Source organism: Dasypus novemcinctus, chromosome 18, assembly GCF_030445035.2.
Source record: "Dasypus novemcinctus isolate mDasNov1 chromosome 18, mDasNov1.1.hap2, whole genome shotgun sequence".
NCBI lineage: Eukaryota > Metazoa > Chordata > Mammalia > Cingulata > Dasypodidae > Dasypus > Dasypus novemcinctus.
The window spans coordinates 33,162,490-33,188,600 of NC_080690.1; the positions used below are offsets into that span (position 1 = coordinate 33,162,490).

At 62.2% G+C, this 26,111-nt stretch overlaps 2 protein-coding genes across 13 annotated transcripts in view; one reads left to right on the forward strand and one right to left on the reverse strand.

The window, feature by feature from the left end:
- Window positions 1-4,017, forward strand: part of KIFC3 (kinesin family member C3) — a 51,684-nt gene extending 47,667 nt beyond the window's left edge. For 6 of the 10 annotated variants that reach the window (XM_058279938.2, XM_058279936.2, XM_058279934.2 and 3 more), the window contains 7 exons: window positions 489-619; window positions 949-1,072; window positions 1,298-1,427; window positions 1,510-1,739; window positions 2,025-2,159; window positions 2,500-2,608; window positions 3,301-3,458. In XM_058279938.2, the coding sequence (XP_058135921.1) occupies window positions 489-619; window positions 949-1,072; window positions 1,298-1,427; window positions 1,510-1,739; window positions 2,025-2,159; window positions 2,500-2,608; window positions 3,301-3,326 (885 nt within the window). In that variant the 3' untranslated portion in view covers window positions 3,327-3,458. Of the gene's footprint in view, window positions 1-488; window positions 620-948; window positions 1,073-1,297; window positions 1,428-1,509; window positions 1,740-2,024; window positions 2,160-2,499; window positions 2,609-3,075; window positions 3,105-3,300 lie in introns of all 10 variants that reach the window. The other 4 variants (XM_058279935.2, XM_071209146.1, XM_071209147.1 and 1 more) reach the window with 2 other exon arrangements.
- Window positions 4,018-4,876: 859 nt separating this feature from the next.
- KATNB1 (katanin regulatory subunit B1) lies at window positions 4,877-25,741 on the reverse strand. Of its 3 annotated transcripts, none has more exons than XM_058279941.2 (20): window positions 25,632-25,741; window positions 24,154-24,473; window positions 20,427-20,557; window positions 17,048-17,165; window positions 10,913-11,013; window positions 10,501-10,542; window positions 9,829-9,912; window positions 9,529-9,644; window positions 8,997-9,068; window positions 8,702-8,852; window positions 8,396-8,586; window positions 8,153-8,283; window positions 7,800-7,850; window positions 6,967-7,034; window positions 6,744-6,863; window positions 6,482-6,631; window positions 6,142-6,218; window positions 5,994-6,068; window positions 5,595-5,711; window positions 4,877-5,279 (listed from the first exon to the last, which is right to left on the reverse strand). In XM_058279941.2, the coding sequence occupies exons 2-20, from the start codon at window positions 24,191-24,193 to the stop codon at window positions 5,147-5,149; spliced, it is 1,968 nt and encodes a 655-aa protein (XP_058135924.1). In that variant the 5' UTR covers window positions 24,194-24,473; window positions 25,632-25,741; the 3' UTR covers window positions 4,877-5,146. The 3 variants fall into 3 exon arrangements, with proteins under 3 accessions (XP_058135924.1, XP_058135923.1, XP_058135925.1); XM_058279940.2 differs by having other exon boundaries at window positions 25,627-25,741; XM_058279942.1 differs by lacking the exon at window positions 25,632-25,741 and adding an exon at window positions 25,357-25,420.
- Between the last annotated feature and the right edge of the window lie 370 nt (window positions 25,742-26,111).

Genomic DNA, 26,111 nt, shown 5'->3' on the forward strand with positions numbered 1-26,111 from the left:
AGGCTTGGTGTCCTCAAGGCCTGGCCAGGAGGCCCGGGTGCCACCAGAGAAGGGACGAGAGCCGGTTTCCAGGGGTCTTTGAAGGCCCAGGTGAGGCCTCCAGATTTCCTTCTAGAAAGGCCAGCCAGCCCACCTGGCCCAGGGCATCACCCACTGTGCCCGGCTACCTCCAGCACCCCAAGGTTCCGCTCATGGTCTCCCCAACTGAGTCTTTCCTCTGGGTGGGGGGCAGAGCTGGGACGTCATTCCTGCTCAGCGCGCCCTCCCAGGTGGCCCAGCAGGGCGGGGTGTGCAGTGGCGCTCAGCTGCACCTGCGTGCGGCCCGTGCCAGGCGTGGGTGGCTGGGGCCGGGGGTGAAGCTGCTGGCAGCCAGTGGAGGGCATTTGGGGGGCAGCCCGACAAGCAGAGAGGCTGCCCTGTGAGAGCGCCTGGGGCGGGGGTGCATGGCCCTCCTGCCCAAGCTCACGGGCCTCTCCCGCCACCCGCAGGGGACGCCCGAGAACCCAGGCATCAACCAGCGGGCGCTGCAGCTGCTCTTCTCTGAGGTGCAGGAGAAGGCAGCCGACTGGGAGTACACCATCACCGTCAGCGGGGCCGAGATTTACAACGAGGTCCTCAGGTGCCGGCGGCGCGGGGGGCGCCCCGAAGGGAGTCCAGGGGCCCAGGCGAGGCCCGGCCGCAGGTCCCCACTCGGCTCCACCAAGAGGGGCTCTCAGCCCACCCTGAGGAGCTCCTTTCTCCCCGGAGATGCTGACCTCGCCCTGCCTGTGGGCGCAGCGCTGTGCCCACCCTGCTAGGTGGTGGGGAGAGGGAGGGGGCTCGGTGCGGCGTGGAGGCAGCCGGGTGCAGCACGGGGGCTGGAGGGGCGGGGGTTGGGGGCCCAGGGTCAAGGCGGGGTGACGGGCTGGGGGAGCTACCAGGCTGAGGCTGGCCCCCCTGCCCCCCCAGGGACCTGCTGGGGAGCGAGCCTCAGGAGAAGCTGGAGATCCGCCTGTGCCCGGACGGCAGCGGGCAGCTGTACGTGCCAGGGCTGACCGAGTTCCGGGTGCAGAGCGTGGCCGACATCCACAAGGTGCGGGGCGGTGGGCTGGGGCTGCTGGGGAGGGCGGGAGATGCTGGGGAGACCCCCGGCCGGAACGGGGTTCACACGCCCGCTCAGTCATGTCCCGAGTGGGGCTCTGGGCCCGGCCCCTCGCCTCTCCGAGCCTGTTTGTCATCCGTAAATTGGAGGGGACGATGTGACCCCTCACGGGGACGGGGTGATCCTGAAGACCCCCATGCCCCCCGCCCCCGCCAGGTGTTTGAGTTCGGCCACTCCAACCGGACGACGGAGTTCACCAACCTGAACGAGCACAGCTCGCGCTCGCACGCCCTGCTCATCGTGACGGTGCGCGGCGTGGACTTCAGCACGGGCCTGCGCACCACGGGTGAGCCGGGGGCGGCCCGCGGACCCCCGCGTCGCGCCCGCCGCCCCCAGCAGCCTTGAACGGCCTCGCGCCCTTCCCGCAGGGAAGCTGAACCTAGTGGACCTGGCCGGCTCGGAGCGCGTGGGCAAGTCCGGGGCGGAGGGCAGCCGCCTGCGGGAGGCCCAGCACATCAACAAGTCGCTGTCAGCCCTGGGAGACGTCATTGCTGCCCTGCGCTCCCGCCAGGGCCACGTGCCTTTCCGCAACTCCAAGCTCACCTACCTGCTGCAGGACTCCCTCAGCGGCGACAGCAAGACCCTCATGGTGGTGCAGGTGAGCGCTTCGCCGGCCCCCCGCCTCTGCAGGGCCTGTGGCACCCCCGTCCAAAGCCAGACACCCCCACGCCTGCGGCAGACCCGACCACTTGCACCCCGTGTACTTGGCCACTTCCCTCCACTCTGCCTTGGACGGCGCCCTCCCTGCCACCTCCCGCCCCTCTCCCTCTCAGGCTCCTCTGGCCCGCAGCCGTGCACGGGAGCTGGTGGCCGTGGGGCCCCGTCACACCCTGTTGGGGTGGCCAGCCGCCTGGGTGGGGCGTGAGCACTCGTGTCCCTGCAGGTGTCCCCCGTGGAGAAGAACACCAGCGAGACGCTCTATTCCCTCAAGTTTGCCGAGCGGGTGCGCTCCGTGGAGCTGGGCCCCGGGTCCCGCCGGGCAGAGCTCGGGTCCTGGTCGAGCCAGGAGCATCTGGAGGTACGGTCGGCACGGCCTCACAGACTTCCCGGGTGTGGCCAGGGCAGGAGCGGGTGCTGAGGAAACAGCCTAGAGCGGTAGGCGCCAGAGGGGCTGGTGGCGGAACTCGAATCCAAGCCCGGGCGCACCGTCGGTGCTCAGCCCCACTGGTTGGCTTCTTTAATAGAGTATCTCACTCAATCCTTGCAGTAGCTCTGGAGGTGGGTGTTGTCCTCCTGCGCGTTTTGCAGATGAGGACACCATGTCGGGAGGCTGGGGAAGGGAAGTCATGGGCTGGAGGGGGAGGGAGAAGGCAGGGGCAGGGTGGCCACGCCTCAGCCCGCTGCCCTCCTGCCCGCAGTGGGAGGCAGCTTGCCCGGCGCCGCAGCCCTCAGCTCGAGCCCATTCGGCGCCTGGCTCCGGGCTCACCAGCCGTCCCGGCTCCATCCGCAGGAAGCTGCAGCCCTCGGGTGAGCCTTCGGGGAGCGGGCCGTGGGGGGGAGCGCGTCTTCTCACCCTCGGATCACCGCCAACCCGGCCGCCTTGCCCTGGATGGGCGGCTTTTCTTTCCTTTTTCAGTGTCTAACACTTCCCGGACCCTGTTTCCTAGCCTCCCCTGCCGTGGGATGCGGTCAGGGTTACCTGTGCCCCCTTGATGGAGGGGCGGGGGTGGTGTGAGGAGGAGCTGGCCCAATTCCCCAAGCCTGCCCTGGCTGGCCCTAGGTAGTTCCAGCCCCCTCCAACGCAGGCTCCCTGGGGGGTAGACAGGGCAGGGGTCACCCTCAATTCCCAGGCCAGGTGTGAGGCTGGCCGCAGGACAGGAACCTCGGCCTACCTGCCCTTGCCCGGCCCTGCTCAGTCCAGAGGGGCCGTAGCAGCCGTGGGGCCCCGTCCCGGGGCAAGCCCACTGGTGAGACGCCTGTCGCTTTGATTTCAGCCTGACGGCTGGGGCTGCCGAGTCTCCAGGTGAGTGTGGGGCCCGTGGCTGCCCCCGCCTGCTCGCCCGCCTGGGGTTGCAGGGCTGTGCCAGGGCGCTCGGCTGCCGCGGGCGCTGCTCGCGTGCTTCTGCGGGCTCTCTCCTGCTCCCCCTGCACCGGCTGAGGCCCACGAGGTGGCCGGTCCCAGTGCTGACCCGCCTCTGCCCCCCCGTCCCCTCCTGCAGGGAAGTCGAGGCCGGTGCCCGTGTGACAGACATGCCCGCCCTGCAGGGCCAGGCGCTGGGTCCCGAGGCCTGCACCTGCTGCGACGCTGTGACCCCGGAAGGCAGAGGTGTGCACAGAGGCTCCTCTCCTGCCCTGTCTCCCCGCAGAGATGAGAAGCATGCTCAGAAGGACCGGTGGCTCTCGGCCGTGGGACCGGTGGCTCTCAGCTGTGGCTTGGAGCACAAGCAGCGTGGACGGGAAGAGCAGGCCCAGCCACCAGAGGGCCGGGCCCTCATGGGGAGGCAGGGGTGCGAGGGTGTGAGGGGGCCTTCGAGGGCCCTCGCCAGGGCTGGCCCGGCTCCTGCCCCCGGCCTGCAGGGCTGGGCGGCCCCTCCTTGAGGGTGGGCTGAGGAGCCTCCAGGAAGGCCCTGGAACTGGGCCATGGTACCTGGGGCGGGTGTGTGGGCACCGGCGGGACAGCCCTGCCCACGGGCGCACAGCTGGGCGTGTACATAGTGTTCCCGGGGGGACACGGGAGTGGCCCTCCCCACGGGCCGGGCTGTTCGTGCTGGCAGAGGCCAGCGGGTAGGGGGCCCACGTGCTCCCCTCATCCAACTGACTCCAGGCTCTTGCTCACCCGCCTCTTGGCTTTTCCACCCTCTGAATTCCTATTTAAGAACTTTTGGAAGCGTAGCCATTTTTACTTACTAAAATTAAAAAAAAACCTTTTTACAGAAGTGAGTCTGCAAGAGTTGGTCTTGTGAGCCTGGCCTGGGAATTCCCAGCTCGCGGGTGTCAGCACGTCCCACCGACTCCCCGCTGCGGCGGGTCACCGCGCAGCCCTCCTGCACCGTCTGCCCCCTCCCCGGGCAGCTGCCACTTTCTGCCGCCCATGGCCAGAGCAGCTGTCCTCAGGTGCCGGCTGTGCCAGGGGGCGTGACTGACCCGGAACCAGTGGCACGGTCTCCACAGCAGATGGAGACGAAGGCTCGAGAGGGTCACAGTTTGCCAGAATCACGGCAGGGGGCCGCGCTGCTGCCGACTCCACGCCCCCCGCTGCCCTGGCCTCGGCCCCCTTCGTGGACTGGCATCCTGGGGACCTCCCCACCCCAGCGGAGGCTCTTGGTCGGCACCCGTCCCCAGCCTCAGGGAGCCCATGTAGGGCTCCACGGGGTGCTCCCGCCTCACTGGGGCTGAAGGCCACAGCTGCTGCCTCAGGGGGGAAGGGGCCAGGATTCAGGGCTGTAGCCCGTACCCCGCAGGGCCCAGCACCCCGAGGAGCTGGTTCTGGGCAGGGCACCGGCACTGGGTGTCCTGCAGTGTGCAGAGTTTCTGGAGCCCCCGTCAGGCTGGGTCGCTGCCCGCTGCCCATGGAGGCCCCCGTCCCTGGATGCAGGCGTGGGGAGCAGGGGGCTCTGGGCCAGCCTATGGGGGCCACACACCCCGCAGTGGACAGGAGCCTGAGCTGGGCCCGCCCGCTGGTGGAGCGGCCCCTGGGGCTTGGGGCGTGCTCTGCGGCACACAGCGCAGGGCCTCGGAGAGCCGCAGTGGCCAGAGAATGCCTTCCCGGCAGGGAAATCAGAGCATAGTTACAAATTTAATAAAATTCACTTTATAAATTACATCAACAGCCCCAGGGCTCGGTTCGCTGCCCCAAGAAGCAAGAGTTGGGCAAAGCTGAGTAGCCATTGCTGGAGAGGTCTGAGTTCAGGGCCGTGGACATGGCCCGTGGGCGGGGGCCTCCTCCTGGATGGCCGCAGGGGCAGCATGGGGGCCGGACAGAGGCTCATGGACCAGTGGGTGCACGAGGGATGGGAGGGGGCCCCGCGGGCTGCTGGGCACCCCCGTCCTCTCCAAAGGGGCATCTCAGTCCAAACTGGCCATGAGGAGGTGCAGCTCGCGGAAGGCACTGCCGTGGCGGCCGCTCAGGCCCGACTTGCTCTTGACGAGGCCACTGATGCCCTTGAGCTGCTTGTAGCAGAGCCGGCACTTGTGCAGCCTGTGGGCAGAGCAGCCAGTGCTGAGGAGGCCACCGCGGCCCTGCCCCATCCTGGAGCTCTCCTGTCCCCGCCGCTCCAGCCCCTCCTCACAGAGAGCCCCCAGGTGGTGCCCGGCCCCAGGTAGAGCCAGCCCCCTGCCGCCCCCAGCCCACGCCTCCCCGTGCTCGGAGCCACTGCCCCAGACAGTGTCCTCCGGGAGACTCCTAGCAGGGGTCAGCAAGCAGGGCCCGGGCCCCTGGACCTCTGGTCCTCCAGGGCTGTGTTCCCACCCCCGGGGCAGCACCCCCACCCCCAGCGTGCACCTGGGCCCTCACCTCTCCTCCCGGCTGATGTCCACACCCACGGAGGGCGGAGCCGCCAGGATGTCCGTGATCAGGGGCAGAAACCGCTGCAGGATCAGCTTCAGGGAGGTGCAGCCTGTCTGGACATAGCTTTGGGGACAAACAATAGAGTCACCAGACAGGCGGCCCCAGAGGAACAAAGAGCCAGAGACAAAATCGGAGAGCGAGGCACATGGAGACAGAGGCGACAGACACACAGGACCAGACGCAGCAGGGGCTGGTTTCCCTCTGACCTACTGGACCTTGGGGGGTTGCAGGGCTTACAGACACGCGGTGTGGGCGCTCGGGCCCTTAGGGGTCTCCTGGGGGACCCTGGGGAGCTCCTGGGCCCTCCCGAGGGCTGCTGCGGCCGGCCTGGCTCCCCACGTGTACCTCTCGTACTTGCTCTGCAGCAGCTTCTCGATCTGCGGCAGGACCGTGGTGCACAGGTCCAGCTTCCACAGGGAGCTGGGGAGAGGCCGGGGCGGGGCCGTCACTGCGCGCCCCGTCTGCGCCGCCCTCTCCACCCACGGCCACTTACGCTTTCTGGTTGACGATGTTCAGGAGGTCCACCACCACCGACAGGTCGTTGATGGCCACCGCAGAGTCCACCGACGTCTGTGGGAACAGCACCCGCTAGAGGGGACTGAGGCACCGTGAGGCCCCCATGTGCGTGCGGTGCGACGCGAGGGCTTGTTATAAGACTGTCCCTAAAACAATGAGCACGAGGCTGGGCCCAGAAATAGGTGCTCGATAGCAGGCGGCCTGTGGTAACGGCAGAGGGGGGTGACAGCGGAGGCCACCTGAGGTGAGGCCCCACTCAGCCCTGCGGCCGGAGGGGTGGGGAGCGAGACGGCCCCAGGGCGGGGCGGGGTGCTTGCCTTGATGTCACCCGTGGTCCACACGGCCCGCACCGTGTCCAGGTTCTTGTGGCGGCTGGTGAGCACCACGCACATGGTGTCGTGGCCTTTGCGGATCTGGGACATGGCATCCTCGTCGACCAGCTCCGCCTGCTGCGGCAGCTTCACGGCCTGCGTGGACGGGCACCCGGATGCTGCCACAAGGGCGGGCAGCAAAGCCCTGCCTGACCCCCGCAGGGGCCCACCCCATCTGGGGGCACCCTAGGGCTGGACCCCCACTCACAGGCAGGAAGTCGGAGGCCTTCAGCCCGATGGGCTCGTTCCGGGTGGCAGGGATGATGGCAGGCTCCGCCTTGGGTGCAGGTGTGGAGGTGACAACTGGGGGCCGGGGCAGGACCTCGAGCTGAGGGGAGCAGGAGCTCAGCAGGCGGGCCCCCGAAGCCTCTTGGCCCTCGCTCCGGACCCAGCCCCTCCGCAGGCCCCCCATGCCCTCCCACCCGCCGTACATTTGGCATTGGGAGCTGGACGTCCGTGGCCGGGCTGGGCTTCGCTGCCTCCTTTGCTGAGGCCACGTCTGAAAGCAAAAGGAGGGGGCTGCAGGGGCGGGGCAGGGCTCAGGGTGGGGCTCTGGGCACCCTCTGGAATGGGAGGGATGGAGCCGGGGCTGGTGGAGCAGCCCAGGAGAAAGCGGGGCAGCTCGGGGCCGGCTGGCCAGGGGTCCTGCTCAGGCAGACTGGGGAGTCTGGTGCAGTTTGTGGTTGGGACCCAGCGAGCACAGGCGGTGGCGAGCCTAGCCCTAAGCAGGACGGGAGTGGGTAGGGGTCACGGGGAGGAGGGAGAGGGGAGGACGAGCCCTGGGAAACCAGGCCTCCAGAGGGGAAATGAAGAGCCCCGAGGAGCAAGCTGGGAAGGGGAAGGGCTGCTTGGAGGAGGTGGGCCCCAGCCCCACCTCTCCTACCACAAAGAGGGTCATCCCTGCTGCCTTCAGGTCCTGGCCTCCTGCCAGGCCACCACCCGCACCCTCTCCTCTCGGCTCCCTTCCCACCTGGGGCTCCCCCTTCTCTGCTCACCGGGCCCTGGGCTCCACCTCTTCAGAGGCTCGACCCCCCAGCCACAGCCCTCCTGGCTTCTCTCACCACACGGCTCTTTCCTCCCCAGCCTGAGACCAGTCTGGGGGCCCATCGGTGTGCCTGCTGCCCCCCCTTTGCTCACCTCCCTGGGGGGCTCCCAAGAAGAGCCAGTGGGGAGAGGTGGAGATGGTGCCACAAGTGGGGAGGGGGCTCAAGCCATGCTCACAAGGAGGACTGGGTCCGGGGGACCTGGCTCTGCTCCAACTCACCGTCCTCTGGGGGTGCAGGGAAGGGCTCACTTCTTCGCGGTGGCGTCCGACCTGCAGAGGCAAATGGGGCTGAGGGCCCACCCTGGCCAGCCCGGGGCTCTGCCGAGGACCCCGCTGGCAGTCCCTGACCCTGCTCCCAGCTCCAAGGACCCTCACCCCACCCCTTCCCAGCTCCCACGCCCTGGGGGGCCCTTCCTGTGCTCAGGCCTGTGCTGGGGAGCACCCAGGCTCCTCCCTCAGTCCCTCGGGGGCACGGCGAGGAGCGAGAGCCTTGGGCTCAGCCCTGGCTTAGGATGAAGCGGGAGGGCCGCGCAGCTGTGCCCCCGCCGTCCCTGGCAGCCCTCGAGCCTCACTGATGCTGTTCTTGGGCTGGAAGATCTCGTTGTAGTCCTCGGCGTTCTGGATCTCCGCCCGGGACTCCCGCTCGTCCCGGTCATCCTCGCTGCTGGGGCTGCGGCGCTCGCTCTCCAAGTTCTGCTTCACCCTGGGGGCAGGGCCAAGCCGAAGGGGAGCCGGGGCCCAGGTGAGGCCAGGGCTGGGCCCGCCCGAGCCTCCCCAGCACCCCGTGCCCTCCAAGGGCCCCCGAGCACCCCCACCTCTGAGGCTTGCTGCAGGTCGTGCTGGGCCGCTCGTAGATGCGCCGGAGCGGGGCGCCGGGGGTGGGCGGCTGCTGCGCCAGGGGCTGGCTGTCCTGCACAGGGTCCTGGGCCACTGTGCCTGTCCTGGTGACCCGCGTCAGGTCCACCACGTAGGAGGAGACGTTGCTCTGGGAGAAGGCCACCCCAATCTGCAGGGGGGCGGCAGAGCTGGGGCTGACCCGGGGTGGCGGCAGCCTGGGGGGCAGGGGGGGGGTGGGCAGGGTGGTAGCATGGTGGGCAGTGGGTGGGCACTGTGGCTCTCACCAGCTGGTCATTGCAGACGGCCAGGTCGGCCACCTTGCCCCAGCTGACCAGGACCACGTCGAAGCAGCGCTCGGGCTCCCAGCCGTAGACGCGCAGCGAGTCCTGGCAGCCGCTGTACAGGCAGCAGCCGTCGGGGTTGAAGAGGACGCTCCTGAGCCAGGCAAGAGGCGCCGTGGGTCCCGGGTCCCCCAGCCTGGCCCCCCACCCCACGAAGCCCGGGGAGCCCGAGGGGCACCCAGGACGGCTGGGCGGTGTCCGCCACCTGCACCCTGCTGGGCCCACAGCTCCCAAGTACCTGACAGGCCCCGGCTCCCCTTCGATGCAGCTCACCACCTGGAACTTCTCCAGATCCCAGAAGCGGATCGTCCTGCCAAGGCAGACCCCCACCTCTGGCCTCCACACAGAGCCCGCCCTCCGGGGCCAGGGCCCCTCGGGGCAGTGTTGGGGAGCTGGGGGCATAGCCTGAGACCCTGCCAGGGATGGCCAAACAGACCCCGTCGCGGCCCCTGACGGCCCCCGGCCTTCCCACTAGCTGAGGATGAGGGGGGCTGGGAGTGCTTTGGGATGGGGGGAGCAGCACTGTTCACCCAGGTCCTGCTGCAGCTCAGCAGGCCAGTGTAGCACAGCCTCAGGCTGAGGCAGCAGCCACGGCCTCCCTGCACTGGGAGGCCCAGGACGCCGGGGGGCCAGAGCCGGGGGAGAGGTGGGCCCGGGGCTGAGGCCTGGCCTTGGCTGGAGGCCCGTTCGGGACAGTGGGCACAGAGACAGACACGGGCAGGGCTGCCGAGGGCCAGCAGTCCCGGAAGGAGTGGCCTGTTCCTGCTCACCGGTCGGAGCTGCCAGATGCCAGGAGGTATTCGTTGGGGTGAAACTCCACCACATTGACAGGCCCCGTGTGGCCGGGGAACTCGGACATCATCTTGCCAGCAGTCAGGTCCCAGAGCTGGGGGCAGGGCAGGCTGGAGTCAGGGCACACGGGGGCTGCGGCTTTCCCTCCATCCCAGCATGAGATCCTTCTCCACAAACCCCCGTCCTCCCTGGACGGGCTGGGACAGGCGCACCCCAGGAGGGAGGTGAGGACTCAGCCCGGGAGTGACCAGCAGAGCCCAGCTGAAGACGGGAGCTACCTTCACCGTGTGGTCGTCTGCAGCCGACGCCAGCCACTTCCCGTCGGGGCTGAACCGGAGACAACGCACAGCCTGGCTGTGCCCCTGAAGAGAGAGGACAGCGCGCCAGCTCACCGAGGGGCCAGGGCCCACTGGGCTTCTGCCGCACCTGCCCCCTCCCAGCCCTGCCCTCGACACATGGTGCCTTCCTGGGGAGCATGCAAGCAGGGGACAGATGGCCAGGGGCAGGGGGTGTCACAGAGGGCCACACATGTGGCCAGGGGCTCCCAGTTCTTCAGGCTGCACTGGGAAATCAAGATGGCGTGGTCATGTCAGTTTGGAAACATTGTGTCTGTGAGCCCTCCTTGAAGAGTGAAATGTACTGTTAATGGTAAAGGCTCTGAAAACTCCTGCAAATGTTATTCTGTTAACCCTAGTGCTTCCAAACCCCTTCATCTGATGACATCTGGTACCTGCCTGCAAAACCAACGTGTGTGGAGCACAGCTTGGCAAACATGGTCCTGGAGCTGGGGGTCAAAGTGGACCACCAAGATGCCAGCTTCACTCCAGTTTTGTGTTTCTGGTCTGGGCTCTTGTTTTTCACATGTATATGTCCCTCCTCACACTCCACCCCCAGCATACCCAGTGCCTGCCCAGGGCCTGTAGTGTGACCAACAGAAGGTGCCTCCTTACCCTGTATCGAAAGACACAGCCTTTCCTTCTGATGTCCCACAGCTGTGCAGGAGAAACAGAGCAGAGTCAGGGGAGCCACGGGCCCAGGAGGCTTGGCCAGGCTCAGTCCTGCAGCCCGGCCTGGAGTGGTGTGTGGCTGAGAGCAGAGGGGCGCAGCGTGCCTCTGGTCATTACACCTCAAAATGACAGAGGTCTGGAGACTGCTCACCAAAGCGGGGCATTCTCAACAGAAATGTCTGGCGAACACCTCCATGTCCCATACCCTGGGAGGGTGTAGACACAGCCCGAGAGAGGGAAGACACCCGGGCAGAGCCCCACACCGAGCGCTCAGACAGGACGGGCCTTGGCCAGCCCCTGGCATGCCGAGGGGCCGAGGGGCCGCGGGTCAAGGACCAGGCAGGACGCGCCTCACCTTGATGTTCGTGTCCTGAGAACCGGAGGCTACAAACTCGCCGTACGGGTGGAAATCCAGGCTGCAGATGTTGGCTTTGTGTCCCATGAGTGTGCGAAGAACTGCCCAGGAGAAAACAGACACAGGCGTGAGGGCAAACGAGCTGGCGGAGGGGAGGCTGCTTTGTGTGTGTGTTTTAACATTAACTGCACAGAAAGACAGAAAAATAGTATCAGCTTTTAAAACAGGGGGAAAATCACCCAGGGTCCCACCACCCTAACATCTAGAGCTCTTGTATTTCTCCTGCTGGGACCCCAGCCCCCAGGAAACACATCACACACTCCCCACAGACGCTGCCTCCAGGCTTATCCATGTGTCCTCACTTGAGTGAAGCCCCAGGCAGCAGAGCCAGGGAGCTATGGCTCTTGTTCAGCCCCGTGGACATGGAGCTTGTGGTCTGCAGGGCATCCCGCCCCACCGGAAACAATGCAAGGGGAGGAATTCAGGAGAGGAGCAAGCCGCTTCTTGGCTGGGTGATCAGAGAAGTCCAGGGAGGCTTCATGGAGGAGGTGGTATTTCAGCAGGTTATCACTGGAGCCTGTGTGGAGGGTGTGTTAGGCAGAGGGAGATGGTAGGCCAAGGCTCCACAGAGGGCCGGTGCAGGGTATGCCTGGGTGGCCCCAGTGCTCGCTGTTCTCTGGGGTGTCCTCTGTCCAAGGGACCTTTTGAGGGCGGCAGCAAGGCCGTGTGACGTGCAGCGAGACTCAGAGCCCTCCTTCCCTGGGAGACCTCGGCTCCCATCCTTTCAGGTCTGGCTGGCAGCTCCAGGACCAGGCCAGCCTCGCAGGCACGCCTTGGGCTGCTGGCTAGTGCTCCCAGGTACCATTCAACTGGGCTCTTCTCTCTGACCTCAGGTGTCCTGTTTGTTAGGGATTCCTGACTCAGTTGTCCAAATGAAACCGACCACTCCACAACTGCTGGGGCCACAGGCTGAGGGAGTCCAGCTACCCTTAGATTGGAGCCAAGGCGAGGTAGTGAGCTGTCTAGCAGAAGAGGTGTGCAGGCAGACTGCAGACGCGAAGGCCGCAGATCCAGGCGCTGGCTGGCTGGAAGAAGCTCTAAGGTACTTTCCAAGTGGAAGGCTCTAAGACCTTCTGCAGCCCTCGTCAAGACCAGCCCTGGCTCTGCTCCTTGCTTGCTGAGTGACCCTGGGCAATCACTTAAGCCTCTCTGAACCTCTTTTTTTTGGGGGGGGGGGGGCGGGGTGGAGGGGTAGGAGGTCATGATCAGAATTAAGAAAATGGACGTAAAGTACTTGACCCAGGCCTGACCCATGGTGAGGCTCAATCAACGGCAGCCAGCGCCCCGCTCTCCCCTGCTGAGGCGGGCCTCTCCTCCTCAGGCCTCCTGCTTCGCCCTCTTCTGGGCCCAGCGAGGAGGCCCCACCCGGTGTCCTGGCTGCCAGGGTCCCTCCCTCACCCAGGTCCTGAGTACCGGGGCCAAGTGCTGAAGCACTGGGTCCAGCCACGAGCCCGGGCGGGGCTGGGCAGAGAAACAGCAGGGTGCCGGCAGCACCTGGAGCAGGCCATGGGACTTGCAAGCAGCCTTCTTCACGGTCACCAGGCGGCGAGTCGCTGATAGAGCCCTCAGGAACGCCATGGAGGTGCCCGGATCGGGCCTGGCGGTGTGACTCACGCCATGGAGGTGCCCGGATCCAGCCAGGCGGTGCGGCTCACGCCATGGAAGTGCCCGGATCGGGCCTGGCGGTGCGGCTCACGCCATGGAGGTGCCCGGATCCGGCCTGGCGGTGCGGCTCATGCCATGGAAGTGCCCGGATCGGGCCTGGCGGTGCGGCTCACGCCATGGAGGTGCCCGGATCCGGCCTGGCGGTGCGGCTCACGCCATGGAGGTGCCCGGATCGGGCCTGGCGGTGCGGCTCACGCCATGGAGGTGCCCGGATCCGGCCTGGCGGTGCGGCTCACGCCATGGAGGTGCCCGGATCCGGCCTGGGGTTCGGCTCACGCCATGGAGGTGCCCGGATCCGGCCTGGCGGTGCGGCTCACGCCGGCCCCTGCTCGTTCCAGGCCCAACCCCCAGTCCGCCAGCCCTGCACCTACAGCGAGGCGGTCAGAGTCCCGAGGATGCGGCAGGACATGGCCCCGGCTTCGCCACACCAGAGGGCCTTCCCGTGGCCCTGTTGTGCCGGGGAGAGCAGGCACGGCCGCATTCTTCCAGCCTGACTCCACCCTTGCTCCTGTGTCCCACGAGGGCCCACGGAAGCCTCTGAATGCCCGGACTCAGCCATGGGGTCCTGGAACTTTAGGGTGGAGGGGCCTGGGCTTGGTCCACCCCTGTAGCACCTCCAAAGCCTCCCAGCTGAGCAGCCGTTTGGTCACATCTGCATCCTCTGGGGACGGGCAGCCTTTCCAGGCCGCTGAGGTGCTCTTCAGCAGCCCCTCTGTATCTTGATTTGCCTCTCTCGCCCTTCGTCCACGCTGTGGTGGGTAGGTGGAGGAGGGGCTGAGTCTTAGCCCCACCTTCCCTGAGTTCAGAGGCAGCTCCTGGTGGAGTGGCCTGGGAGCACTGGAGTGGGAGTCCCAACACCAGGAGTCAGAGCCTGGGCTCCGCCCCTATCCAGGGGTGAGGTCACCGCTAACCCTGGGGCCCCCTGGGCCTCAGTCTGCTCATCTGTCAGGGTCCCTGTGTCAGAATCATCTGGAAGCTTACTGAAAACCAGATTCTGGGCCCACCAGACCTACTGACCCAGGTGCCTGGGTGGGGTTTGGGATGTGTGTTTGTAATGAGCTCCTGGGAGAGCAGCCAGCCCTGGAGAGGGAGTACAGAGTCCCGGATTCCAGAAGGCCTCAGTTTCCATTCCTCAGCCACCTCAAGGCCCTCCTCACAGCTCCCTTAGGAGCCAACAATCATGGCCGAGAAGGCCTGGGGCCGGGAGCACAAAGCCCTCCGTTCCTCTCTCTCATTCTCTTTGGTGAAAGCTGGTGGCCACCCAGGGGGTTCAGGCTCAAGCTCAGCTGACCACCTCTGCCCGAGACTCAGAGCCTCAGCCGTCCTGGGCATGCGCCTCTTGGCCTGCGCGAGGCCAGGGATGGCCTGTGCCAGGAAGCGGGGCCAGGCCATGGAGGCGCAGCCCCCGTGGGTTCTCAGAGAGGCCCTAGGCTCTGTCTTTCCTAAAGAGACTAGCGCCGGGTAGGCAAGCACCAGCCGGGGGGCCCAGGAGCGCGGCCTTTCCCGAGGACCACCTGCACGAGGAGACCGCTGCCACCCTCGGGCCGAGTGGACGCTGTCACCAGGTGCGCACAGGCAGACGGCCTGTGTCGGGCAGCCCAGGTAGAGGATGCGGCTGAGGAGGGGCCCCAGCCGGGCTCTTCTTTAGAAAAAGCAGTCTTGGCAAAATCCATGCCACCGTGTCCTCTTCCTGGACATGGGAGGTGGGAGGGCTCCTGCCCAGCTCACCGGAAGGCCTGGAGCAGGGACCGCCAAAAAAGCACTGAGCAAACAGGACCTCGCAGCGTGGGCCTGCACGGTGCTGTGAAAAAAACGCTGTCAGGTGTCAGCATTTAGGAACAGAGATTCCACATAAACATCCAGATGTCCAGTTTCTCTTGAAAAATCCACCGAGACAGAAAGACTGCAGTCGCCCTCCCACCTGGCAACACCTGGCGGAGGCTGGGGGCAGCCCCTTAGAGCAGGTGAGACTCTCCACTTGGCCCAAGAGTGTGGGCATGAGCTTCCAGGCTGAAAGGACGCAGCGAGAACCTGGCACTGGGATGTACACCGCCCCCCTGCCCAGGACCACCCCTGGGGACAAAGTCCTGCAAGCCTGCAGAGGGGAGCAGTTCCCAGGCCAAGGAGCCGGGATAAGGACGGCGCTGGGCTTCTGGGCAGCAACCCTGGAACCCACAAGGGCGCGGAGCCACCCTCAAAATCCTGAGGTAAGGGCGGTGGACTTAGCCCAGTGGTTAGGGCGTCCGTCTACCACACAGGAGGTCCACGGTTCAAACCCCGGGCCTCCTTGACCCATGTGGAGCTGGCCCATGTGCAGTGCTGATGCGCGCAAGGAGTGCCCTGCCACCCAGGGGTGTCCCCCGTGTAGGGGAGCCCCACGTGCAAGGAGTGCACCCGTGAGGAGAGCTGCCCAGCGCGAAAGAAAGTGCAGCCTGCCCAGGAATGGCGCAGCACACATGGAGAGCTGACACAACAAGATGACGCAACAAAAAGAAACACAGATTCCCCTGCCGCTGACAACAACAGAAGCAGACAAAGGAAGATGCAGAAAAATAGACACAGAGAACAGACAACTAGGGTGTGGGGGGGGAAAGGGAGAGAAATAAATAAATCTCTAAAAAAAAAATCCTGAGGTAAGATTAGTTCTAACCTAAGATTCTCTACTCGAGCTATTCAAGATGGGAGAGACAGTCACTTTCAGCATGGGAGGCCTCTAACACTGTGCCTTTCCTGCACCCGCTCTCAGTAGGCGATGGGAGAACATGCTCCCTCAAAACGAGGGAGGAAGGCAAGACAAGGCCCAGCAGAGAGGCAGACAATCCCTCAAGGAAACCCCTGACGAGGAGAAAGGGGGCTCCAGGTGACAGCCGGGCTGCAGCCCCCCAGGACGGGAGGACAGAGGCTCCGAGAGGAGACGTGTGGACTAGGGGATGGGCCTGAGGGTCAGGAGGTTCACCCTGTCAGAGAGCTGGGGGAAGAAAGAGAAAGAAGGACACAGAAAACATGCAGATGGAGGAGGAGGAGGAACAATTATTAACTCCAGGGAAGCAGTGTTATAAAAAAGAAAAGGACTATCATGAGCTACAAATAATATCTATGTGGTCCTTAAAACACAAACTGTAACAGTGTGAATGGTGATAACGGGTAGAAGGACTATCTTCTAGTAGTATCTAGCAATATCTCCTTCTGGTAGAAGGAAAGAGAAATGCGCCTGAGGCAGCCTGGGGTCGCTGTGATGAACGAAGGTCTCTCCTTCCACTGTAGGAAGTGAGTCTCTAATGCGTAAAATTTTTTAAAAAAGAAGAAATTGTAGTATAACATGGTATAGAGAAGCATGGGTAATCAGCGAAGGCAATGGCGACAGGAAGTTGAGGTTTTGGGAGAATAAATGGGGGTGTGGCAAAGGTTTCCTGCGGCTGCTTTGATTATTTGTAGACCTCAGTGTTTGACTTTTAAAATTATGTATGACTTCTAAACAGATGAAAATTAAATTCAAGCAAACAAAAGCCCAGCTCACAGAAGAGCTGGCCACAGCGGGCCCACGTTCCTGCAGGCAGCAGGCAGCTGGGCCTGAGTGGGGGCCACCCTGAGTCAAGGCGCATGCCCCCCAGTTCCAGAGATCCCCGCACAGCCACCTCACTCAGTTACACGTCCTGTGTGGCCCCTGCTGGCATCCGATTTCCTCCAGGTTCAGAATCTACCCACCCACTCTTCTACCCATCCATCCAGTTGATCATTCAAGCATTTCCTGGGTGCCTCCTCAGCCAGCCACTCAGGAGACAGCAGGGAGCATCACTGCCAGGCTAAAGGGCAGTGATGGCAGTGGAGGGAGGGCTGCCACCCTGTTGGTTAGTGTTCCAGGAGGAAGCCTTCCGATTCGGGGCCTAAAGACGAGGAGTGCAGGGCATGTGTGAGGGAGGGTCAGGGAGGAGGGCCAGGGAGGAGGGCCAGAGAGGAGGGCAGGGGAGGAGGGCAGAGAGGAGGGCAGGGGAGGAGGGGCGAGGAAAAGGGCCAGGGAGGAGGGGTGAAGAAGAGGGCCGGGGAGGAGGGCCAGAGAGGAGGGCAGGGGAGGAGGGCAGAGAGGAGGGAAGGGGAGGAGGGCAGAGAAGAGGGCAAGGGAGGAGGGGTGAGGAAGAGGGCCGGGGAGGAGGGCAAAGAGCAGGGCTGGGGAGGAGGGCCGGGGAGGAGGGCAGGGGAGGAGGGCCGGGGAGGAGGGCAGGGGAGGAGGGGAAAGAGGAAGGCTGGGGAGGAGGGCAAGAAGGAGGGTCAGGGAGGAGGGCAAAGAGGAGGGCAGGGGAGGAGGGACGGGGAGGAGGGCAAGAAGGAGGGTCGGGGAGGAGGGCAGGGGAGGACGGCAGGGGAGGAGGGCGGGGAGGAGGGCCGGGGAGGAGGGCCAGGGAGGAGACCTACTTTTGGCAGCTTCCAGGTCCCAGACACGGATGGAGCCCGACTGGGAGCCGGCCACAATGAGCTCCTCGGGGGTGTTGAGGCGGACACTCTCCACAGGGGACGTGTGACCCGTCAGGCTCTGTGGAGAGAGGGTGGCGGCATCAGTGCACAGTGTGGCCAGACCCCAGCTGCTGTCCCAGGCTCTGGGGCCCCAGGAGAGGCACTGGAGGGAAGGAGCAAAAGCAGGGAGGCTGTGCTGAGGCCACACCCCGGCTCTCCTGTAGACAACCACCGTCTGCTAAAAGCGGGCCAAACTCCAGCCACCTCCCTCTGCTCCTGTTATGGGTGTCACCTGCAAAATGGCCCAGGGATCTTAGAGGGAACAACTGGCCAAGACAAGAAGTCACCGGCTCCTCAGCCCTGGGTCCAAACCAGCACGGGCCGAGGCACTGCCCCTCCCCACTCTCCGTCCTGCACAGGCCCCTCGGGAAGGGAAACCACAGCGAGCCGAGGCCCAGCGTGTCAGAGGCACCTGTCTCGTCCCTCCAGGATCCTGGGACCCCTGGGAGCCTGTCCCTGCCAAAAGATTCTGCCAGGCTCCCAGGCAGGGGCTCGATGGAACCCAGAAAGCTGGGAGATGACTCTGCTGGAGAGCAAGGGGATTCTCAGCCAACTCGGAGGTGGCCAGAGCCGGGCAGGTGCAGAGCTGAGCCCCCTTCTCCAAGGTGGGGAGACGCTGGAGCCTGAAGTCCGTGGAGCCTGCCACTCCCACTCAGCACTGGCCGTCCCCAGGCGATGCCATCAGTGCGTGGAAGACAAAACCCCCCACCAGGCTCCTGAGCAGAACAACCCATGGGCCGGGGAAATGCGAGCACCTTGCTTAAATCTCAAACTCACTGCTCAGAGTATAAATGGCACAAACCCCACAGAGGGCAGGGGCAGCTGGGAAAAAAATCCATCTACACTCAGTGGGAAATGCCCATTGCCCCCAACCCAGCAATTCCACACGCCAAAATCCATATGAAGGAACATATGGGCAAGGTCACTCACGGCGTGTGGTCTGCAGGAAGGAAAGACTCGCGCCAACGCAAGCACCCAGCACAGGAGCCGGTTAGCTAAGCTGCGGTGGCCACCTAGGGGCCATGGAAAGGAACGAGGCAATCGTTACTCTCCAGGATACTTTTAGGTGAAAAGAGATAGAGGACAGAGTACATTGTAGACACACACATTTGTTCACACAAGCATAAAAGAATTCTGGAAGGACACAGAAGGAGTTGGGAAGTGAGGCTGCCTCCAGGACCAGGGCAGGGAGGAAGATTTTTTACCGTTAATGTGGGATCTTTTGAATGTTCAACTGTGTGAATGAATTACATATTCAAAATAAACAGAACTAAGGACACACGGGCTGCCCGCAGAGGGAGGGAGCAGCGGCACAAAAACCCGGGGCGGAGGGACAACCTGGCAGGTCCCAGGAGCTGGAAGGCCTGGGCGCTGCACAGGGTGGGTGAGGGGCAGAGAGGCCCAGGGGGGCTGGGGTGGGGGAGGGGAGAGGAGCCCGGGGCCACACGTGGCATCAAAAGATAAGTCTGACTGGCTAACACCCACCTATCACCCAGGCCTCCTCTGGGGAATGAGAGCATGAGGTCTGTGTTGATTCTTTTTCAAACTGTGTATGTTCATTTGGCATTTCAGGGGCGCGGGGGAGGGGGGAGGCGCGAAGTATATAAACCCTAAAAATAAAACAAAAAAATCCCAATTCTGTTCTTGCTGAACGCTGACTGGTTCGGGTCAGACCACAGCTTTCCCCTTGAAGCACACGAAAACACAGGTGATGTAGTTTCTCCTCAGAAACATCACCTGCACGTGCCTGTGTGATGAGTCCAGGTCCCACTTTTGTCTGCATCATTGCAAAACTCGGGCTGTTGGGGTTCACAATATTGATGATAGCTAATACTGGCTGAGAATGTTCTAAGAAGACTGGAACTAAACTTTCTAAGTACCTCCCTGCAGCCCTTGGAGTTTGGGCCGGGATCACCAATTGAAGCAATAGCTTCACAGGCTTGTCAAGAAAAAACATATATATATATATATATATATATATATATATATATATCTTCTCCCATTATTCTTTATCATGGCCTTTATTTGGTCAAGAGTCAAGACATCCAGAGGAGCACCTGCTTTCCACACGGGAGGCCCCGGGTTCGGTTCCCACTGCCTCCTCAAAACAAAACAAACAAGCAAACGAAAATAAAACTCAGGGGAGCTGATGTGCTCAGTGGTTGAGTGTGGGCTTCCCACATATGAGGTCCTGGTACTTCAAAAAAAAAAGAGTCAACACACCCGTGTGCGGGGTGAGAATGTAAATTGATTTCTGGAAGGTGGATTTGGCAATCTGTTTTGAAAGGCTTTAAAAAAGTGCACACCCTTGGATTTAATACACACAATCACAGATCTGCTCAAAGATGTGGGCAGAGGAAGCTGTTCACCACAATGTGCTTTAGCAGAGCCAAGAGCTGGAAACAGCTCCCCTGTGCCAGCAGGGCGCGGCTGAGCTAGTTATGGCTCATCCCGACAATGAGATACCACGAAGCCAGTAAACACCACATTGCAAAAGAATTATTTGTTGACACAGGAAAATGTTCACAGCATTGTTATTTTTTTAAAACTTGGCTACGAGAGATCAAGTAAGGTAGAGTACTGGGATTATATTTTCATATATTTGTGTGTGTGTGTGGAGGTATATTGCACGCACAGGTGAGTCTATATGCATCAGCATCCAGGACACACAGCCAAATGCCGACTCTAGTGGTCTTTAGATAAGTAATTCGTTTTTGCTCTTCCCTTCTTCACACCTTTCTGTTTTCCATGTCTAAGGCAGTGAACGTGCCTCATTTGGGGGGTGGGGGGATGCTGTTGAAGAACCAGCTCTCTCACCAGCCCCTCAGATCCTTTCTGTGGCACGAGGCGGGGACTGCATCACGCATCTAAACACCCACGTGGCACTGGCAGGCAGGCAGGTGGGCAGGGGAGGGCTCCACCCTGGCCCATGGGCTGCTTTTGACCTCAGGCTCCCTGGGGTCTGTCCCACCACCAGGTGCCTCCCACCGCCAAGGGCGAGCCCCTGTCCCAGCCACTCTGGTTTGTCCTCCCTGGGCAGCCAGCCGGATGAGGCACTTTGGGGCTGTTATGGTGTCCCGGGCTCGACAGAGCCTGCAGAGCCCCCCCCCCCCAGCCCGGCCCCCGCCCCCGCCTGCCCCCGCCGGCCGAGGCTCACCATGATGCAGTTGGGCTTGTTGATGGACCACAGGTTGACACGGCAGTCATCCCCACCCGTGGCCAGCAGCCGCCCCCCCAGCCCGGCCCCCGCCCCCGCCTGCCCCCGCCGGCCGAGGCTCACCATGATGCAGTTGGGCTTGTTGATGGACCACAGGTTGACGCGGCAGTCATCCCCGCCCGTGGCCAGCAGCCGCCCGGAGGCCTTGCCCAGCACCAGCGAGGACACGTTGCTGGCGTGGGCGACGATCTCCTCTGCGTGGCAAGGGGAGAGGGGGACTCAGTCAAGGGCCTCGACGGGGTGGCTCAGGGGAGGGCAGGCGCCTCGCCCGGCGCCCAGTCGACCCCTTCTCAGTTGCTGAGGAACCCACTGACCGGGCAGGGCTAGGGCCTGAGCCCGAAATTTCCATTTCTTGACTTGAGTCATTCTGGACCCACGTTACGCTTTTTTCCTTTTTGTGTATGTCAGTTGGTAAGATTAGTGACTTACAAATTTTGTAACTGACATGCTGTTTTTACTTAGCTTTGTCTTTAGTAATAGTGTCTGCAAAATTACGAGTTTGATGTGTTCGTTATACTTTTTCTAACATACAAAAAGAAAATGGCAAAAAATTATTAAAATAAAAAATATTGACCTAAGCGCCTCTCGGATGCCATTTGCTGGCCCATGAACCCCGCTGTGGGAAACTGACTTGAAGAATCACTCGAGTCCACCATGGACGAGCTGTGGCCACGTGAGCTCACACAGGGGTTCAGTCCCGAGCTATGCTATGGGTGACCTTGGGCGAGTCACTCAGCCTCTCTGCCTCCGGTGTCGTCCTCTTAAATGGGGACAGCGACCATGCTGCCTCCCCGAGTTGCTGGGGAGTCACTAGGAACTTGCAACATGCACAGGAGCTGCTGGGGAGGGACAGGGTGCTCCGCGGCTGTGGACAGACTAAGGATTTGCCGTCAAGGGGGTCAGTGGGCCTTGGGGCCCCCAGCGGGCACAGGGGGGTGGGCTGTGTGAGGAGGAGGGCAGGAGGCAACAGAGCGAGAGGTCTGGCCGAGAGCCGACCAGACCAGGCGGGAGATGAGGCCGTGCGGGCAGCCACGGGCGGCCCTGGCTGGCACATGGGGAGGGGAGACAGCCTCAAGCCTCAGTGGGACTTCACCAATGCTCGGGAGGGAGCACAGCCTGGGCAAGGCTGGCAAGGCTGGCAAGCCAGGCCCTGAGGAAGCTGCTCCTGGGAATGAGGAGAAAAGACACATCTCCCCACCTAGGCAGAGGGAAAACCCCAACACGCTGACGCCCTGGGGCAGCTGGGAGGCCAGCTGGGGTTTGCAGCTGTTCCGGGGCCGCGCCTGTGTCTCAGCTCTGGGCTCCCCCAGTCAGGGGTGTCTCTGTGGCTTTAGAACACTAGGAGCTTGGGAACCTGGGCCCAAGGCAGCTCCTTGCTTGGCAGCCTGGCTCAGAGGAGCTCGGAAAAAGCCCGGGGAATGACACCCCACTTCAGGCTGGCCAGCCAGCCACAGGCAGCACCCAGCCCCAGTCAGGGGGACAATACCCGGCAGGCCCAGAGTTCAGCTGGGGTCTCAGGGGCTGTGCCGTTGGGCCCAAGGGCGCTGAGACCCTCCAGAGTCTGTTCTGTGCCCATGGAGGCTTCTGTCTACTCAAGAGCTTCTTCTGGGCCAAAGTGGCTGCCTAACCTGGACAGGGCAAACCGCCTCCTCCCTGAGCACCCTGCCCCGACGCCTCAAGCCTCCCCCGCCCCTTCCCACCCCTTTCTCAGAAGCCACTCCTTGCACGCACTGCCCTCCTCCTCTGAGTTGTCCACCCTGGCTCTCACCCTGCCCAGGGAAAGTCCTGGCTGGAACCCCATCTTGCTGGACCTCCATGGGTACAACGTTGTCCCTCTCTGGGCCTCAGGACTCCTGCCCTGACAACGGCCATTCACTCATAACATCAAGATTGCCAGGGGCCTGCTCTGGGCCTGGCACTGGGTGACAGTGGGGAATGAGAGGGAGAAGGTTCCTGCCTTCGTGCCACAGGCAATCAGATGGTTCTGGGGACAGAGCATCCATCACAGAACCAGACTTTAGGGTGAGAAGAACTTGGAGTTTGGGTCCTTCTGGAAGAGTCCAGGCCACTCCTCTCTAAGCAATTTTACTAGTGACTGATTTGATGTCCATGGAAGGGTCTGGCCTCAAGGACAGCAACCACCAGTGCCCCCAAGCCCCCACCCCACTGCCCCATTTCCTATTTTAGCACAAATAAAATCCTCACAGGTGCTACTGCTGGCACTACTGACAGCTGTTGCTCCTCCCAGGGGCACAGGCCCACACCAGTTTCCCAAGCCCAGGTGGCACACGGAAGGCTCCACATCCCAGCCAGAGCTGGGAAAATGGCATTCTAGCCAGAGGGTTTCCTGCCTCAGGACCTTTGCACATGCTGTTCACCCACTAATCCACCAAGTTAATTGGCTCAAAGCACATGTCCCAACTTGGAGTTAGAGAAGGAGAAACCGACCTGTGTGGGTTTATCTGACCCCTGCCTGCCCCTCTCTCAAGGCTCTGAGCTCCCACCACACAGATCTGCTTTGACTAGTGTCTGGCTCGGGCTTGGGACGGTTTGATGGCAAAGGGATGGATACAGAATCCTGACAAATGCAAAGGCACTCTGTCCAAAGTGTATCCTCCTGCAGGGCCCAGGACGAGATTCTCCCCAAAGCCTAGAGCTTTGGAGAACAATTTGAAAATGGCCCAAAACTCTCATTCTCCAAATGAGGAAACTAAGGCCCAGCAAAGACCTTTGCTCCACTGTGCAGCTAAACGCAGAGCCTCACCCCATGCCCTGCTTTTCTTTCCTCCTCTGCAGGGCAAGCAGGGGAGGGAGGTGGTAGGGGGCTTGGGGCTTCCCAAGGCCTCTGAAAACAGTGCCAGGACAGCTCACAGCAACCCCCTGGCGCTAGTTACTGGAAGCAGGCCCCAAGAGCAGCAAATATATACAGGAACAGTTCTCAAAGTGTGAGCTGGGGGCCCTTGGGACCCTCAAGCCCCTTTCAGAGATCTGTGAAAATAAACTATTTCCATAATACTACTAACTTGTTATTTGCCTTTTATATTCTCCTTCCCTCACAAGAGCACACAGTGGAGTTTTCCAGAGGACACATGACATGGGATGCCAGTCACACATGGTACGTTTGCCTGCAGAAGCTCATATTTTTAAATATCTCTGTGCTAATTTCTAACACGGTAAGCATTTCTAGATAGAACCCACATAAGCAAAAGCTCTTAGGAATCCTCAGTAATTTTTAAGAGCATAAAGGAGTCCTAACATCAAAGATGGTGACAGTGTAACAGTAGGGGTAGGTGAGCACAGGCTCCGTCCCATGCCCTCTGCCCACCCCCACTGTCCTCTGCTTGGCTAATCACCCCACGATGCCTCAACTTTTGAGATGTGCAAAAATGCCCAAGAACACCGTTCAGGATTTCTCAACCCTTCCTGCCTGTCAGCCTGACTGGAGACAATTGGGTCCCTGAGAAAAAGAAATGATCCTAATGAAGCACCTTGCAAGTGCAGTCTCCACACTAAGTGCTTATGGTTATTATTGCCCATAAACCTCACAACAACTCTAGACCCTCATTTTACAGACGAGGAAACGTAGCCCCAGAGAGGCTAGGTCACTTGCCTAACATCACCCAGCTAAGAAGGACCACAGTCACGATGTGCCTCTTGGTCTATCTTACTCCAAGGCCTGGGAGTCATCCCCTGGGCCAAGAACAGGAGATGATACAGCAGGTTCGAGGTGCCTAGCAGTAAGCAGCTAACAGGGTCAACGGGGCAAGGAAGGAGAGAGAAAACTACTCACGGAGCTTCCAGGCTGTCTTGGTGACCACAGGGGTGGCCATCCTCCAGCTGGCTGCTGCCTGGAGCCGCACCCACAAAACAAGACTGTGCTTTCCTGGTGGGGTGGGGGCGGATCCCCCCCAGATCGGCGAATCAAGTTGGCAGGGAGTTTCCACACCACATCCAGGCAGAGGGCACGCCCCGTCTCCCGGTCCCGACTGCCGCGTGGTTTTACACCATCCACCACAGAAGCAGCAGCAGCAGGAGCAGCAGCCTGTGCACACCCGCCGGGATCCTGGGTCATGGGATGTCAGGCTTGAGCCATCTCAGTTCAACGCTGGGCTGGAATACAGACAGAGGTGGTGGCTTGTTAGGAAGAAACTTGGTGGGAGCTCAGTACGGGAGGACCCCAGGGTGGCAGAACTGCAGCTGCAGCTCCCTGGATCATCAAGACCAATTGAGAAAAACCAACACCCACTAGAGCCAGGAGCGGTGCTGCAAATTGGGTTTGGGAATCTGCAGAGGGAACACATCAGGCAGGGTGACCTGGAACACAGGGAAAAAGAAGGTCCTCCCGAGGCCAGGATGCCGGGAGGCGGCTCGCTCCGGGATGCTCCAGCATGCTCCAGCAAGCACCTCCCAGCATCCTGGCTGCCAGAGTACACCAGCCTCAGCTGGGTGGGGAAGACCACGTGCCTGCAGTTCAGATAGATTTCTGGGAGTCATGGGAAGGTGGGTGGAGTCAGGGGCTAAGCTTTGCAGGGGCCCAGGAGAAGCCGCCCAGAGATAAGCAAGGAGGTCCTGGCTAAGAGGGCTCTGAGGGTCCGACCTCCCAGTTCGTGGCAAGGGGAACCACTCCTGCTCCCTGCAATTTCCAAGGGGGAACAGACCTCCAGGCACTGAACCTGAGTCAGTAAGACTCCTCAACTCTTAAAAGGCCACCTCTAGGGGCCTGCTCCCCCTTCCTCTGAGCAACCTAACCTCTTTCCTTGAACTCTCTCCCACTCACTCGGCTTTCTCCTCGGCCCCCCCACACCTGCCTCCCTTCCCCCACCCCTCCACTCCGCCGTCCTCTTTCCCTTCTCCCTGCCGCCTGTACCTCCCATTCTTGTACCTGCTGTCTCTGGCGCCCCCTAACCTGGCCAGCCGCCTTTACTCCCCTGTCCCATTTTCTATCAGAATCCCCCATTCATTCACTCTCTGCTTCTGTGTCCCCGTTCATTACCTATCCTCCTGCAGAACCCTCGGCTCTGCTTCCGGCCTCTCTGGTGTCCCCCTCCAACCTCCACGACGGTCCCGCTACCTCATAGGCTAGGGCTGGTCCCTCGGCCTGGCCTGATCATCCCACCCCTCTCAGCTTGCTGAGCAATGGCTCCAGCTTCCCACCGCTCGGGGCCTCTCCGCCGCAGCCCGGCCCGGGCTGGCCCCGCGTCGCTTGGCCCATTTCAGGGTCCATCGTCCCCTCGCCTCCTCGCCCCCTCGCCCGCTCGCTTACTTCACCTGCAGCTGCGGCTCCCGAGGCCGAGGCGCGGCTCCAGGCGCGACCCCCACTTGCCTCCATCCCCTACCCTGATTGGTCGCTGCTTGACAACCGACCCTCACAACAAAACCTCCGGCCCAGAGCCCCGCCCTCCTCCCCTCCTGCACCAATCAGACGCCGCGGCCGCTCCGCCTCCCGCCAGGCTTGGCCAATAGAAGCAGGTGCTTCTGCCGCTTTTCCTAAGTGTCCACCTTCTTTTCCTGAATTGAACTAATCACCAGGAAGGAGCGTTTAAGAGACGCCCGGTGGACCTCCATTGAACCAATGCGGGCTCTCATTTCCTTGGTCCCGCCTCCTCTTGAAGCGTTCCCTCTCTTCCCCCCTTCCTTCTCGGCCTCAGATTTAGTTTGCGTTTGAACCCTCTGCGAAACGCCCTCCAATGGCGGCTGCGCCAATTACTTTAAAGCAACCGAAATGAAGGGACCAATCACTGTCTGCAT